Source organism: Ictidomys tridecemlineatus, chromosome 1 (assembly GCF_052094955.1).
Source record: "Ictidomys tridecemlineatus isolate mIctTri1 chromosome 1, mIctTri1.hap1, whole genome shotgun sequence".
Lineage (NCBI taxonomy): Eukaryota > Metazoa > Chordata > Mammalia > Rodentia > Sciuridae > Ictidomys > Ictidomys tridecemlineatus.
Genome location: NC_135477.1, coordinates 221,674,850 through 221,691,249, shown reverse-complemented (window position 1 = coordinate 221,691,249; position 16,400 = coordinate 221,674,850). Strand labels below are relative to the sequence as shown.

General features: G+C 36.8%; 1 protein-coding gene across 1 annotated transcript; it reads left to right on the top strand.

The window, feature by feature from the left end:
* The first annotated feature begins 1,727 nt into the window (after nucleotides 1-1,727).
* On the top strand, nucleotides 1,728-13,699 carry LOC144366862 (granzyme A-like). The gene is made up of 5 exons (XM_078021733.1): nucleotides 1,728-1,788; nucleotides 5,111-5,258; nucleotides 7,900-8,041; nucleotides 10,168-10,440; nucleotides 12,723-13,699. Exons 1-5 carry the CDS (start codon nucleotides 1,728-1,730, stop codon nucleotides 12,873-12,875), a joined length of 777 nt encoding a protein of 258 aa, XP_077877859.1. The 3' UTR covers nucleotides 12,876-13,699.
* The last annotated feature ends 2,701 nt before the right edge of the window (nucleotides 13,700-16,400 follow it).

Here is a 16,400-nt window from a genome sequence, read left to right as displayed (position 1 = left end):
ATATGCTACTCTCTTCCACCAAAAAGATAGTAGCAGTTTGAAATACAATCAACACACAAGAATTCCCAACCACAGAAAGTATTCTTTTTGTTTTTTAACCTTTAGAAATTTGTCAGAAAAATATAATACCTAAGAGTTTTAAATTACATTCTTACTGCACAAGGTTTTCTCCAGAAAAGTGATGCTTCCCACTGTGTTATAATGCAGCAAGCAGGCTCTTGCCAGATATGGGCAAGGACTTCCAGCCTTCAGGAATGTAGGGTAAAGTGTTTATTGTTTATAAATCAACCAGTCTCCAGCATTCTATAAGCAGCACAAAACATGCTAAGACAACTTAAATTTTCAGCTCTGAAATAAGGTCTTATTTGAAAGTGAAAAAGTTCTCAAAGGAGAGCAATGTCCTTTTTGGCAATTTTTTATTGAAACATAATCTTTGTACATCTTTGTGGTTTATAATAATATTATATGTGTATACAATGTGTAATAATCAAATTAGAGTAACGAGCACTTCCGTTCCTTCAAACATTAATTACTTTGTGCATTAGGAATTTCATACTCTAAATTCTAGACAGTTTGAAATACATCATAGATTGTTTTAACCGGTTTTTACTCTACTTGGCTATAGAAAATCAGAATTAATTCATCCTGTGTTTTGGTGCCCTTTCAGCCTACAATGAACACTTTTCTACTCCATTCTATGAAATTCATTTTTGTTTCCACAAATGAAAACAAGGGGTATTTGTCTTTCTGTATTTAGGTTACTTCACTTATCATAATGAATGATCTCCAATTCCATCCATGTTGCTCCAAATGACAGGATTCCATTGTTTTATGGCTGAATAATATTCCATTTGTATTTATAGCACATTTTCTTTATCCATTTATCCACTGATGGGCAACTGGGTTGATCCATATTTTAGCTATGTGGCAGTGCTGCAGTAAACGTGAGTGCAAATATCCCTTTGGTAAAATATTGTCTTTGGATGCATAACCAGTGCTGGAGCATATGGTATTCTACTATTAGTTTTTTAAGAACTCTCCATACTGCTTTCCATAATGACTCTACTAATTTATATTTCTACCAACAATGTATAAGAGTTGTCCTCATCTTTGCCTCCCTTTATTATTTCTTGTCTTTTTAATGATTGTCATTCTGAGGTAAGATGAAATTTCACTGTAGATTTGTTTTGCATTTTCCTGGTGACTCAAGATGTTGAACATGTTTTCATATGATCGCTAGCCATTTGTGTGTCTTCTTTTGACAAGCATCTATTCAGATCCTTAGCCCATTTTTTTTTTGGTCAGACCTTTATTTTATGTATTTATTTATACATGGTGCTGAGAATCAAACCCAATGCCTCACACATGCCAGGCAAGCACTCTACCACTGAGCCACAACCCCTTGGCCCATTTTTAATTGAATGGCTTCATTTGAAGAATAGTTTTCATTTTAATATTCTTAAGTTGACATGGTCTCATCACTTCACATTTGCCCTTTAAGGTCGGAGACATCTAAACCCAAAGGAAATGACCTTACTGTGAAACAAGTAAGTAACCATACCACAGATTAAGGTTGTGTTTTCCAGTAATAAAACACCAAAATCTTCAACACCACAGCAAAGAAGGAAAGAGAGAGAGAGAGAGAACCACATCCTGGGTGTTCTTTATATATTATTAAAATCTATACCTGAAACTGAATGCTCTCCATAGTGTGGATAACACAGGCAATGAAAATGCCTTCTCTTTTCTCTTTCCCTACTGCCATCTGTCTTCTTCTACTTCCTGGAGGTAAGACATATTTTCATATGATTTTTAGTTTCATTTGTGAGAGAGTGGGTATCTGACTGGTTTAATTTACATCCTATGAAAAGGAAAAATAAATAATAAATTCCAACCATTTTTAATGCAACCCTTTGTCTTCACTTAAAATCACTTTGGCTTTTTACGAAAATGTATCCTATGTAACCATAGCAAAATATGAAAACATTAACTGTATCTGTAGCTCTTATAAATCCAGATCAGATCTACAGAGCAAAGTCTTTAAGTGAAAAATTGACAAAGCCATTAAATTAGATATGAATAGTTTACTTATTAACTGGACCTCTCATACAAATATATCATACAAATATAATTGAATGTCATTGCTCTCAAATAAACCTTAAAACTTTTAATTTCAGGATTTGTTTGTAGATATGTCCATTTCTAGTAGGGAAGCAGGGTCCATGAAGAAAAACATTGGTATAAAATTACCTACTATAATGTGTGTGTGTGTGTGTGTGTGTGTGTATGAATGCTTAATAAAACTCACAATTAAAATAGTAATATTATAATTGATTTTCACATATTAACCCATTTAATCTTCTTAACTATTATTATCAGCCATATTTTACATATGAGGAACCAAGACCAGGGAGATTAATTAAGTAAATGTGTTAAGGTTTACCAACTAGCAATTAGTAGGGTTGGGATTTGAACTCAGAGTTCACATTCACGTACTATGATATATATAGTTCAGTGATATCTTCAGAGCTGGGATTCCTATTATGGGATCTATAAGTTCATTCAAAGCCATACTGAGGCATTAAAAATTCTGAGTCTTGACACTGAATGCAAATACTTACTTGAATATGTGTATTTTATTTTATCAGTTTCTCACAACTCTGTATTTAAAAAAAAAGAGCCAATATTTTAAGAAGCAGTGATTAACAAGGGGAAAAAAGTGTGGATTTTGCACTATGCACAAGTGGGCTAGAACATCACTTTGCCATCACTAGCTGTGTGAACTTGGGATAGTTAATCTGTCTACTTCATCTTTTTTATATACATGGAAATAATAATACCCACTTTCTTTTTTTTTAAAGAGAGAGTGACAGAGGAGAGAGAGAGAGAGAGAGAGAGAGAGAGAGAGAGAGAGAGTTTTTAATATTTAATTTTTAGTTCTCGGCGGACACAACATCTTTGTTGGTATGTGGTGCTGAGGATCGAACCCGGGTCGCACGCATGGCGGGCGAGCTCGCTACCGCTTGAGCCACATCCCCAGCCCCTACCCACTTTCTATTGTAGTATTATATCGAGTGTCTAACACTAACGGGTGTCTGGTATATCTTAAATGTCTTCATTACTGTTACCATAGTTGCTGATTTTTTTTCTTTGTTTTTAATATAACTTACTAAACTATCATTCCAAATAATAACCTTTTATGGAATATTGTGAGATTTTTTAAGGCTAATAACACAGTGTTCAACCTGAGACTGAGATAATCCTGTCCTTAGAAGTGACAACCTTGAAGGGTAGGGAGTCAGGAGAAGGGGGGTCCTTCCCACTCTGTCCTGACTATGTGTTACTGGGTCTTTAATCTTTAGGTTTCTTGATCTTTAAGAAATTTCTGAAGGGCTGAGGATATAGCTCAGTTGGTAGAGTTCTTGCCTAACACACACAAGGCCCAGGGTTCAATCCCCAGCCCCACAAAAAAAAGAAATTGCTGGACCAGCCGGGCATAGTAGCACATGGCTGTAATCCCAGCATTAGGGAGTGAGGCAGGAGAATCATAAATTCAAAGTCAGCCTCAGCAATTTAGCAAGTCCCTAAGCAACTTAGCAGACCCTGTCTCAAAATAAAACATAAAAAGGGCTGGGGATGTGGTTCAGTGATTAAGTTCCCCTGGGTTCAGTCATTGGTACCAAAAAATGAAAAAGAAAGAAACTGCTGGACAATTCCTACCTGTATTTTAAGTAGTGATAAATACAGGAAATAAATATTATGTTAAAAATGTTTTAAATTATTAAGGAACAATTTAAGTTGGAGCTTAAAAATAAAAATCGCTTCGCTAACAGTTAAAATGTTAAAGACTAGCTCTAAGACACATGACAAATCTGTCCCTCAAAAGCATTTAAACATGATGAATTGTTAAATTTAGTCTAATGTTACTTGTAGATGATCTGCTTCACTCTCATAATGCCTGACCATGATGACTTTTAATTATATCACACCTAACTTGAAATCTCCTCTAGCTTCACCTGCTAAGGATATTATACCACTTTCCAATCTCCTTCAAGGAAAAAACAGTCCTCACAGAGACCTCACCACCTTCCTGCCAAAGGCATTTTCTGAGCCCTGCAGCTCCTCCTGTGACCCTCTCCAGGCACTTTCGAGCATTGTCATTCTTTATGTATTCATCCACAGCTTTGTTCTTTGCATGTTTCTACTACTAAAGCTTGTCAATGTCAAGAATGATGTTTCATTCATCTTTGCACCATTTTAACAGTAGTTACTCAAAAATTATTGTGGAATAATTGCATGGAAAAAAGCGGAGTGTGAAGATTGCTTAGGAAAGAGATCCTAAAATGATTCCAAATGATTCAAAATGCAGGTTCCAGCCGGGCATGGTGGCACAAACCTGTAATCCCAGCAGTTGAGGCAGAAGAATCCCAAGTTCAAAGCCAGCCTCAGCAATTTAACCAGGCTCTAAGCAACTTAGCAAGACCTGATCTCAAAACTTTAAAAAAAAAAAAAAAAAAAAAAGGCTGGGGATGTTGCTCAGTGGTTAAACACATCTGGGTTCATCCCTGGTACCAAGAGTGAAAAAAAAAAGAAAAGGAGAAAAAAAATGAAATGCAGGTTCTCTGTTACTAAACTAAACTCTCTGGAGATGGGTCTAGAAAATCCACATTTTAAGAAGTACTCAATTATGATTACACTAAAGTTTGAGAAACATAATAGAAAAAGGAGCATTTCTATACATTTATCTTTTTTACCCTAACATGACACAGAGAGAGAAATCAATTTGAACATGTGGCAGTAAAAAAAAAAAAAAAAAAAAAGCTTTAGGTCTAAAATAATAGGAATGTATGTTTATGATAAAATTAACACAAAAAACAAGTATTACATTTAATTTAAAAACACTGTCACACATGAAGTGCTGCAGAGGATGCAATCACAGAGGAGAGTGCTAGAGAAGAAAGTACCCCCCACCACCACCTGGACTGCTTGGTCCTCTCTTCATCAAAGTACATGGCTATGAACTCCCACTGAATCTATTCATTATAGCCAAGTTTTCTCAGGACAAGGATGACTGTGCAAGGTAAGATTTCACTCTGGATCACTCTTTTAGTTTTTCTAGAATCCTGCGAAGGAATCATAGGAGGAAAAGAAGTATCACCTCATGCAAGACGTTACATGGCTCTTATCAAAGGGCTGGAAATCTGTGCAGGGGCTTTGATCAAAGACAACTGGGTGCTGACAGCTGCTCACTGTGATCTGTAAGTAATCTCAGTCCCTCTCATTCTCAAGGTTGATGCAGGGAAGTGGAAATGGCTATCAAGTCCAAAACCAAAATTTAAGAGGGAGAAGAAAGCAGGCAAGTACATTCAGTGTTATGTCTTATTATAACATTTATTTCTGAGCAAAAGCCAGAATCTGAAGAGTAAGAATGAAATGCCTGACCATTTTCTCATATTATTTGTTATTTTTAAATTATAAATAACAGCATTATTGAATATTTTTAATAGGAAAGTTTAAAAGCAATAACACTTGATCTCATCAACCCCACACAATCACCATCAGTATTTTGGTATATTTTGACCCAGACTTTTTTCATAAGCATAATTTACAAGGTTGAACAAATTAAATGTCATCTATGATTAGACGGTCCATATGAAATTACTGCTATTTGTTCAACTTTAAAAAAAACAGCAATTTCCTATGGCTTAGACAAATAGTTTTCCTAGTCATAATTTGAAAGGCAGAATAGTATTTATCATGTAGATATACTGCTATTTTCTTAATCAGTACCTGTTATTGGTAACAATACCTGTCACTTCCCTTTTCTCTCTTATACAAATTGTATGAACAAAAAAGATAATTAAAAATGAGCTTCTTACAAAGGAGATTAAAACAGATTTACATTATATTGTGTAAAATAAGAATTTGTCAGGGATGAATATCAGCTTAATTTACAGGAGGTGAGGGAGGGATTAGCTACTGATACACTTAAATAATAGGCCTATTTGATGAAAAGATTTGCCCCCCTCTTCTGTAATAGCTATTATTAATTTCATAAACTAGATTTATGGCTAGCTCTAGTTTTGCTTGCTTCTCTATGTGGTGTGTGTGTATGTGTGTGTGTGTGTGTGTGTGTGTGTGTCCTCTGCATGCATGTATTTATAAAAACCTGGCTTTAAATTTTAACTATAAAACCACTGTTCTGGGCCATGTTTGTAGCGCTAAATGGTAGCGTACTTGCCTAGCATATGTGAGGCACTGGATTTGATCCTTAGCACCCCATAAAAATAAATAATAAAAAATAAAGGTATTGTGTTCATCTGCAACTAAAAACAAATTTTAAAAAATCCAAACCAAGATTCCTTTTTTCATTCTAGCCTCTAAAAAGCATGACCCAGGTCAACCTTTCTTATCTTTAAAGACTTCAGCAAGGCAAACTATTTCCCTAAAGCCCAGAAAAGTAAACCACGTACTTCTGCTTTAGTTCTTGAGTTTATTCATTTCCATTAGGTGTCAATAACCTAGAAGCCAATGGGGGAAGGTTTTATTCCACAAATCTAAAGCAGATGAAGAAACTGTCAGCTGCTCCTTCAGCCTCCAAATGGCAGAGCCCACCTCCCTCTCGTGGGGACCTCCAGCACTGTCCACCCCAGTGGAAGCCCCCACTCCAAGTCGGAGCCCAGCAACCTCTCCAGGTCTCTCCAGCCAGTGCTCTTGCCTCTGCCAGAAGGTCTGGGCCTCCATTCCTGTTGTCTCCCTTGAAAAAAAAATGCTCACCATCTCTAGCAATCAGAGAAATGCAAATTAAAACCACTCTGAGATACCATCTCATTCCAGTAAGAATGGCAGCCATGATGAAGTCAAACAATAACAAGTGCTGGCGAGGATGTGGGGAAAAGGGTACATTTGTACATTGCTGGTGGGGCTGCAAATTGGTGTGGCCAATTTGGAAAGCAGTATGGAGATTCCTTGGAAAGCTGGGAATGGAACCACCATTTGACCCAGCTGTTCCTCTTCTCGGACTATACCCAAAAGACCTAAAAAGAGCATACAATAGGGACACAGCTACATCAATGTTCATAGCAGCACAATTCACAATAGCTAGACTGTGGAACCAACCCAGATGCCCTTCAATAGATGAATGTATAAAAAAGAATGTGGCATTTATACACAATGGAATATTACTCAGCATAAAAAACAACAAAATCATGGCATTTGCAGGGAAATGGATGACATTAGAGCAGATTATGCTAAGTGAAGCTAGCCAATCCCTAAAAAACAAATGCAGAATGTCTTCTTTGATATAAGGGGGGCGACTCAAAACAGAGCAGGGAAGAAGAGCATGAGAAGAAGATTACCATTAAATACGAACGAACGAGAGGTGCGTGGGAATGGGAGAGAGAAGGGGAATTGCACAGAAGATGGTAGGAGACCCTCATTGTTATGCAAAATTACATATAAGATGGTGTGAGGGGGAAGAAAAAAGAGAGAGAAATGTGTCACAGTAGATTGGGTAGAAAGAGGGGAGGGAATGGCCCTATGTATAAACGTGGCTGTATAACCAATGTGATCCTGCAATCTGTACACGTGGAAATAAAAGATTAAGATTACATACCCCATTTGAATCAAATGTATGATATGTCAAGATCATTGTAATGTTTTGAGTAACTAATAAAAAAATTTTTTAAAAAAAGAAAAGATGCAGTGAAGTTGAAGCAATGTCCACCAATACACATCTTAAGATTTGAAGTAGAGGCACTAAAACACCCAAGTCTTGCTGTGCTTATTTATAAATAGGGAGACATTTAAAAACACTGATCAAACTTGAAGAAACTAAGTCCACAATTTAACTTTATCCATTGTCATGCATAAGTCATATGTTGTTGTTCTTCTTCTTAGGAAGGAAAATCCTCAAATTATTCTTGGGGCCCACTCTACGTCCCCTAAAGAGAAACTTGACCAAGTATTTTCTATTCAAAAGGCAATTCCCTATCCATGCTATGATCCACAGACATTTGAAGGGGATCTTCAACTCCTCCAGGTAAATATATTTGCAGTTTTGTTCAGTTGTGTTTTTTTTTTCCATTAACTATTTTGAAAGAGTGGAAAGGTGGAAAGATCAGTGTAACCTGAAACCAATTTCTATACCTTGACCTCACAAAGTTAGCTAACACCACGAGTATGAGGTTAAACAGCAAGGCCAGCACTATTGCAACAAGTGTTCCTTCCCCCCGTTGTGGTAGGACATGGCCATCTAAAGAGTTGATGCTCGTTAATCAAAAATCACCAGGAGTTAGCATGCATATCAGAGAAAACATTATGCCTTTGGTTTTGGGCTTATTTCACTTATTGGCTTATTTCACTTAGAAGCTAACTCACAATAAGGAGACGGTAGAGAAGAACAAAAATAATTTGGATTAGACAAAGAGGAATGAAGGGAAGGGAGGAGGAATAGGAATAGGAGAGATAGTAGAATGAATCAGACATTACTATCCTATGTTTGATTGTGTAACCCCTGTAATTAAACATCATTCTACAATCAGAAAAATGAAAATTAATACTCTCTCTATATATAATATGTCAAAAACATTTTACTATAATATAACTAATAAGAACAAACAAAAGAAAAAAAATTTTTAAAAGCACCAGGAACCCACCCAGAGTCAAACGGATTTGACTGATGCTAGTGAGGGTACAATCCACGCAGAAACAACTAGGGTGGGCACTCAGTTAGAGGATGTAATAAAGGGCTTATTTTAGGATTTGAGCTTGTGTCCAGCAACTTAGGGGAAGTTTCAAGGAAGTAGCAGTGTGCTGTGAATTGCAGAGTGTCAGCAAGAGGGACAATTCTATGATTATGCATCTCAATAAATCTTATCCAAGAGGCAGAAAGAACAGGAAAAAAAAAAAGCTAACGTTGTAATTGGTAAAGATGCAACAGTCATGGATTTCATCCAAGAGAGGAGCATTTGTCATTTTTATAATATGAACAATGATGTCACTTCTGGAGGGGGCTGTCTTTTTTTTTTTTTTTGGATTAAACAAAGGGGAATGAAGGGAAGGGGGGCAGGGAATAGGAATAGGAGAGATAGTATGCACATAGGAAAGTAATGAATGGGACATTACTTTCCTATGTGCATATTTGACTATATGACCAATATAATTCTACATCATTCTACAATCAGAAAAATATGGACAGTGGCTGCCTTTTTTCCCTCCTATTTCATTAGGGTCACCTTGTTTGATAGTGACAATCTATATTTATGAGCAACCGGAAAAGCAGAGACCCAGTTCTCAGTGCTTAGCTGTTAGTGGCAGCCTGCTTTTTTCTTCTTCAGAAGATAAATAGTAATCAGAACTTCCCCTGAAGGCACTCAATACTAGAGGGAAAGACAGACAGACCACCAGCTCTGATCTTAAGGCACTGATGGCATTTTGCTCATCAGTGACAAAGAAGAGGGCTCTATGGGGGTACATGGGGAGAGCAGGGGGGTCAGAGAAGTTTCCTAGGCAGCCAAGAAAAAAGTGGGGAGGGCCCCCAAGAAGGAAGAACAGCATTATAAGAGGGGTTGCTTGGAGGAAGAGGAGAGAAAAGGGAGTTATGAATTTTGAGAAAAGGAAGTTAGCAGAATATAGACCACAAAGCCAGGCCTTGCAAACCTTGTTAAGAGTCTGAAAGGTATGGGGAAGGAAATGGGAAGGTGTTTTAAGCAGGGTAGCAACATTGTCAGACTTGTTAGAATAATCATTCTGGCTGCTGTGCAGAAATTGGAATAGGAAGACAGCTCTGGAAGATGGAGCATGAGCAGAAGGATTACCTGGGCCTTCGTGCACCCTCATCATCAGAAGCACAGAGGGCCCTGGGACTCATGCACCTCTGACAAAACCTCCACGTTCCTTGTCCCCAATACTGACAACCTAGCCCTCCTCAGTATCCACCTGGAGACCATCAGGCCTGGCTTCACCCCCAGGCCTCTGCTCCTCCTCCATGCCCCCAGACACTACTCCCTCTTGGGTAGCAAAGGTAACTCCCCTCCTGCCCCACCTGGCCTCAGTCCCTTCTGCACTTTTACCCAAAATATTTAATACCCTCTGTTAGAGTTTAGGCTGTGTTTTTCCTCTGCCTCCCTCACTGGAGCATAAGCAACTCCATCTCCTGTCTTCTAGCTGAAAGGTAAAGCAACTATGAGCAAAGCTGTGGGAATACTTCAGCTACCCAAAAGAGGAGAAGATGTCAAACCCCACACCAAGTGTCATGTGGCAGGATGGGGAAGCACCAAAAAAGACTCTTGCAAAGTTTCACATGTCTTGAGAGAAGTCAATGTCACCGTGATAGACCGGAAAATATGCAATGATGCAGAGCACTATAATTTCAAGCCAGTTATTGAGAACAGTATGATCTGTGCCGGAGGTAGCAAAGGTGAAGATGATTCATGTGAAGTAAGTAAATTAAAAATTTTAACCAGGAAATAAAAGGGTAAAAGAGTACCTGAGAAGAACGAGGTAGAAGTTGTTATTACCTTTCATGTACAAGGCCTGAGGACTACAGCTTGACACTGATATGGTATCGTGCTGCCTGGTGCCTTGTGAAACCCTCTGCTGGAGGGTGTTCCCAGCTTACTAAGGATCACTTTCTGTATATGGTTTTAATCATGATGGGTGACAGTTTTGCTGCCAGAGAATAGTTAGTTCTGGAGTAAGAACAAAGAACTGTACCAAATTCAACAACACTTTGATATGCCACTTAATTCTCACATAACACCATGAGATAGGCACTATTGTCATCTGTTTTAAGATGAAGAAAAAGGTGTAGAAAGTTACTTAATTTCCTAATCCTGATTAGATTACAGTCTTTTTCTCAAAGATAACTTATTTCATTTATTGTAGATTTGCTCTCTTAAGTAAATTGGCTGGAATGAATGATTATATTGTCACAAAAATAGCACTCCTTTGTCACTCAGATATATCCAAAGAGTTTCCCCTAAACTTTTTATTTACTCAAGGCTTTATTTCAATATGTTTTTTTTTATAGGATCATTGAAAGGGTTTAATGAGATAAAATTGAAGATATTTCAAATTGTTTCCCTTTTCTCTCTTTTTATAATACTACAACTTGAGCTTTGGCTAAGCATATGACCATTCAGTTATAGGGTACATTTCCAGTCTCCCTGGGAGTTAGATATGACCATGTCTTTAGAATTCTCGCCATTTCCTTGGGTATTGCATATGGTCACAAATTACTCTCTACCACCAATTTTTCACAATCAATATGTTTTTTAAAAAGTAAAGATTGATTGCTATGTTGTATTAAAAATGAAAGTTTTGGGGACTGGGGATGTGGCTCAAGCGGTAGCACGCGCACCTGGCATGCGCGGAGCACTTCGTTCAATCCTCAACACCACATACAAATAAAATAAAGATGTTTGTCCCCCAAAAACTAAAAAATAAATATTAAAAAATCCCCCCCCTCTCTCTCTTTAAAAAAAAAGTTTTTTGGGAAAGAAAAAAAAAGTTACTTGATTTCCCCAAGTTAAGTAACTCAACTATCAGAGGTTGCACCTGGATTTAACCAAGGTTGTCTGTCTCCTGACACCTGCACTGTTCTGCCTCTTACTGTGCCAAGAACAGACTTGACCAAGGTTTCAACCTATTTAGAACTCACTAAGCACAGGTGCTTGTCAGGTCAGAGAGAATATATAAATAGGAGCTGATGATCTCTGGGCCAGGTGGAGGATCCCTAAAAACTGTCTGAAATATCACAGATACTCTCTGTCTGAGCTGGCTTAGCTAGTGCCCTCCTCAGAACAGGGAGTAGTTAAGGTCCCAACTCAAGTCTTCTAGTAGCCCTAACCTTCAGTTTCTCTTCCAAACATCTACTGACCAAGAAAAAAGGACATGCATCAACTGAAAGAAAGTTTTTTTCATCATTAAAGGATTTCTTCTTTTTTTTTTTTGTTCTTTTTTTATTTTTTTACATATTTTTAGTTGTAGATGGACAGAATACTATTTCATTTCATTTCATTTCATTTCATTTTAATGTGGTCCAGGGAATCTGACCCAGCGTCTCATGCATGCTAGGCAAGCACTCTACCACTGAGCCACAACCCTAGCCCTCTTTCTTGGTTTTATTGATGAAGATGAGTTTGCACATCTCCAGAATTTCCTTCTTCAAAGGAAAAATGATTGGGTAAAATAAGCATATTTATGTTAATTGGTGCTAAGTGCAGGCAAGTAATACGAAATTTAAAATTAGGTTTAATCTAGATAGACAATAGGGGTGGGAGGGAAAAGGAGAGAGAAGGGGAATATCAAGGATGGTGAAAGGAAACCCTCATCATTATGCAAAATACATGTATGAAGATGTGAATTTGGTGTCAACATACCTTATATACAATCAGAGATATGATAAATTGTGGTATAAAGGTGTATTAAGAATTATAATGCAAAAAAACAATAAGAGAGCTCATGTATAATGGCATAATTTGGCATGAACATACTTTACATACAGAGTTATGAAAAACTGTGCTATGAATGGATAATTATGAATGTAATACATTCCACTACTGTCATGTATGTAAGAAATAAATAAAAAAATAAAATAAAATTATGCTTAAATAGGAAAGAGAAATAGAAGACATAGGTGAAGTGTGAATGAACAAATAAAATGGCAAATAAATACATCAGGAAAGCACTCTTATTTAATGCATGACTTTCTATTCTAGGGGGATTCTGGAAGTCCTTTGATATGCAATAACATTTTCATTGGTGTCACTTCCTTTGGAAAATGTGGTAACTCCAAGAAACCTGGTGTCTACATTCTCCTTACAAACAAATATCTCAACTGGATAAAGAAAACCATTGCAGGAGCCATATGACATGGCTTCTTCAAAACAGACATCTGAGGTGACTTCCAGGAGACTCCAAGAAAAGGGGGCTTAAACTTGACCTGTCCTAAGAAGCACCTCAGAGAGCCTCCCAACTTTGTGCGTGAATTATAGTCTGCCTGAAGAGCCATCAGTCAAAGAAGTGGCTTCCTGCCGTCACTCCCGCATGCTTTGCTGAATTGCATCTTCTTCGCACTTATTCTCTTTCCATAGCAAGAGACATCCTTTGGGGAAAAGTTCCTCTATTCAGAAACCCCTTGCTTTATTCAAAATTTGAGGACTGTCCCTACTGTATTTGCTGTTGAAAAGAATCTGATCCCAGAAAAAAACAGAATATACTTCAACTTTCCAAAATTCCTGTGACCCTTAGAATTTAGAGCTTGAGATTTTATTCAATATGGAATTATGAAAGAGATGGAGGGGTATTTTTATATCTTACTTTATACTTCTATATATTTGAACTTTTTACTAAATTCTAAATATAAGACAATAAGAAAGATTCAGTGTATGTTTTAGATATTTGAAAAATGTGAAGTTTCAAGCAAGCAATAGTTCGGGGAAACTGTATCATTTATTAGTTACAAATAGAATAAAGTTTCATCTGCCAGTAGGCCTCAGTTCATTCAACTTATAGAAAGAAGTGGATTGGGTCTTGGCTCTACACATGAGCACTAAACTTAGTTCTGTGTTAATAAATTGATACACAGCAAAGAAAACTGACTTCTTTTACCATTTACCATTTGTATCTTATCTTTTTGTTTTGCTTTTTCTCCAAAGAGCTAACTTACAATAAAGCCACACTTTAATGATTCTGATTTGTCCAATTTAATTCATCAAACATTTCTTAAGGGCTCATATGCACCAGGCACTATGCCCAGCTCTGTAAATTCAGAGGGGGCTAAGTCATGATCACCATCCTCAAAGGCTCCAGGTCTAGATGAGGGAGAGACATAAATAAAAGGATACCTACTTCAGGTTCTGAAGAAAATGTAACAAAGCATCCTAATCACCTCCTCAGATCATATATGTTATAATGGATTTACATGAGTTGTAATCACATAAATAAATAAAGAACACAGAATATATAAGAACTTATACCACAATAATAAAAAGATAAATAACCCAATTCTGAAACAAATGATTTGAATAGATATTTTACCTTAGATATATGAATGCAAATAAGCACATGAGAAGCTCAATACCATTAGTCATTAAGGAAATGTAAATCAAAACCACAATGATATACTATTTCACACCCACTAGAATAGCAGTTATCAAAAAAAAAACAATATTGGTATGATATAGGGAAATTAGAACCTTCATAGATTGTTAGTGAGAATATAATATTACACAGCCACTTTGGAAAACAGAAGTTCCTCAAAATGCTAAATATATACTTACTGTGTAATTACTCAGATACCCAGTAATTCTACTCCTAGATATAGACCCAAGAGAAATAAAAAAACATTATCTGTATTAAGAACTTGTACATGATCATCAAAGGAAACAATTGAGAGCATGAAGAAAGCCTACAGAATGGGAGAATATCTCTGTCACCTGCTCCTCATATATGGCATTAATATCCACAATATATAAAGAACTCAAAAAACTTAACACAAAAAAAACAAATAATCCAATCAATATATGGGCAAAAGAACTAAACAGAAACTTCTCAAAAAAAGGAACACTAATGGCCAACAAATATATGAAAAAATGTCCAACCTCTCCAGCAATTAGGGAAATGCAAAGCAAAACTACATTGAGATTTCATCTTATTCCAGACAGAATGGCAATTACCAAGAATACAAATGGTAATAAATGTTGGCAAGGATGTGGGGGAAAAGGTACACTCACATTGTTAGTGGAACTGCAAATTATTGCAACCACTCTGGAAAGCACTATGGAGATTCCTCAAGAACCACCATATGACCCAGCTATCCCACTCCTCAGTATATATCCAAAGTACTTAAAATCAGCATTCTACAGTGATGCAGCCACTTCAGTGTTTATAGTAGCACAATTCACAATAGCCAAGCTGTGGAACCAACCTCTGTGTCCTTCAAGATATGCATGGATAAAGAAAATGTTGTACATATACACAATGGAGTATTACTTGGCCATAAAGAAGAATGAAATTATGGCATTTACCAGTAAATGGATGGAAGTAAAGACAATCATGCTAAGTGAAATAAGCCCATCCCAAAAAGTTAGAGGTCAAATGTTTTCTCTGATATGTAAAAACTAATCCAAAATAAAGGAGTAGGGAATAAAAGGGGAAAAAAGGAAAAGGAAAAAATGGAAAGGGAATTTTATCCAAATAGAGGAGAGCTCAATAGAGTAGATGAAGGGAATTAAGGAGGAAGGGACAGGAAAAGTGAAGAGCAGTGGACTGATTCTGACTGAGCTTCCATATGTGCGTGCATGGATGTGGCACAGTGGGTCCTGCCATTGTCCTGGTTGTTCCACAGGACACTTAAGTTTTTAAAAAAATTAAACTGTAAATGGATGAAAAAGGATTAGTGGGGTGGAGGGAGGGAGCAGGGGGGCTGGGAAGTGCTGGGGACTGAATTAGAGTGGGCTCTGTTCCATGGTTTTGTGATTATGTCAGGCTGTATCCTGGATGGTGAATATAACTAAAAATATTTTTCAAATGGAAAAAACAAACTTGTCCATGAATGTTCATAGAGGCAGATTCATAATAACTGAAAAGTCGATATAAGCCAAACATTCATCAACTGAAGAATGAATAAATAAAATGTTATTTCTATTCAATGGAATATTATTCATCAATAAAAGGAAATGTAGTGATACATGTTACAATATGGATGAACCTCAAAAACATCATGCTAAATGAAAAAGTCAGTCACAAAAGACTATATTCTACATGGTTCTATTTTTTTGAAATGTCCAAATAGGCAAATCTACAGAATGTAGGTTAGAAGTTGCCTAACAAGAATAACAGCTAAGAGGTGCAAGTCTTCTTTGGGGATGGTGAAAATGTTCTAAATTAGATTATGGTGTTTTAGTATATTTACACAGCTCTGTAAATATACTGAAATCCATCGAAATGTGCATCTTAAATAGATGGACTTTATGGTATGCAAATTATATCATAAAGCTGTTAAAATCAACATAAATGGAAAATGGCAACCACAGGCAGGCACATAAAACCAGAATTGTCAATGTTTCCTTTAAGAAATTTTTAGTAGGTGCAGTCAATTAAAGTTTGACTTTTTAAAAGTGCACTAAAATTACTCACCAAAACCAGAAGCGTATCCCACTCCTGGTACTGAAAATGATTAAACTTTGATACCGTAGTAAGATCTGGAAAAAGGAAACGGGGTCTCCAAAAGGCTCCCTTGTAAGGTCATATGATTTCTAAAAAAGTAAACACTAGATCTGAAGTCATGAGAGTTTTGATTTCTTTACAAGAAAGAGAGGAAAGGAAAGGAAGGGAGGGGAAGGAAGAGAGTTACCACTAGGGTAACGGGTCAAGGGTGCTAACCATGGGATTGG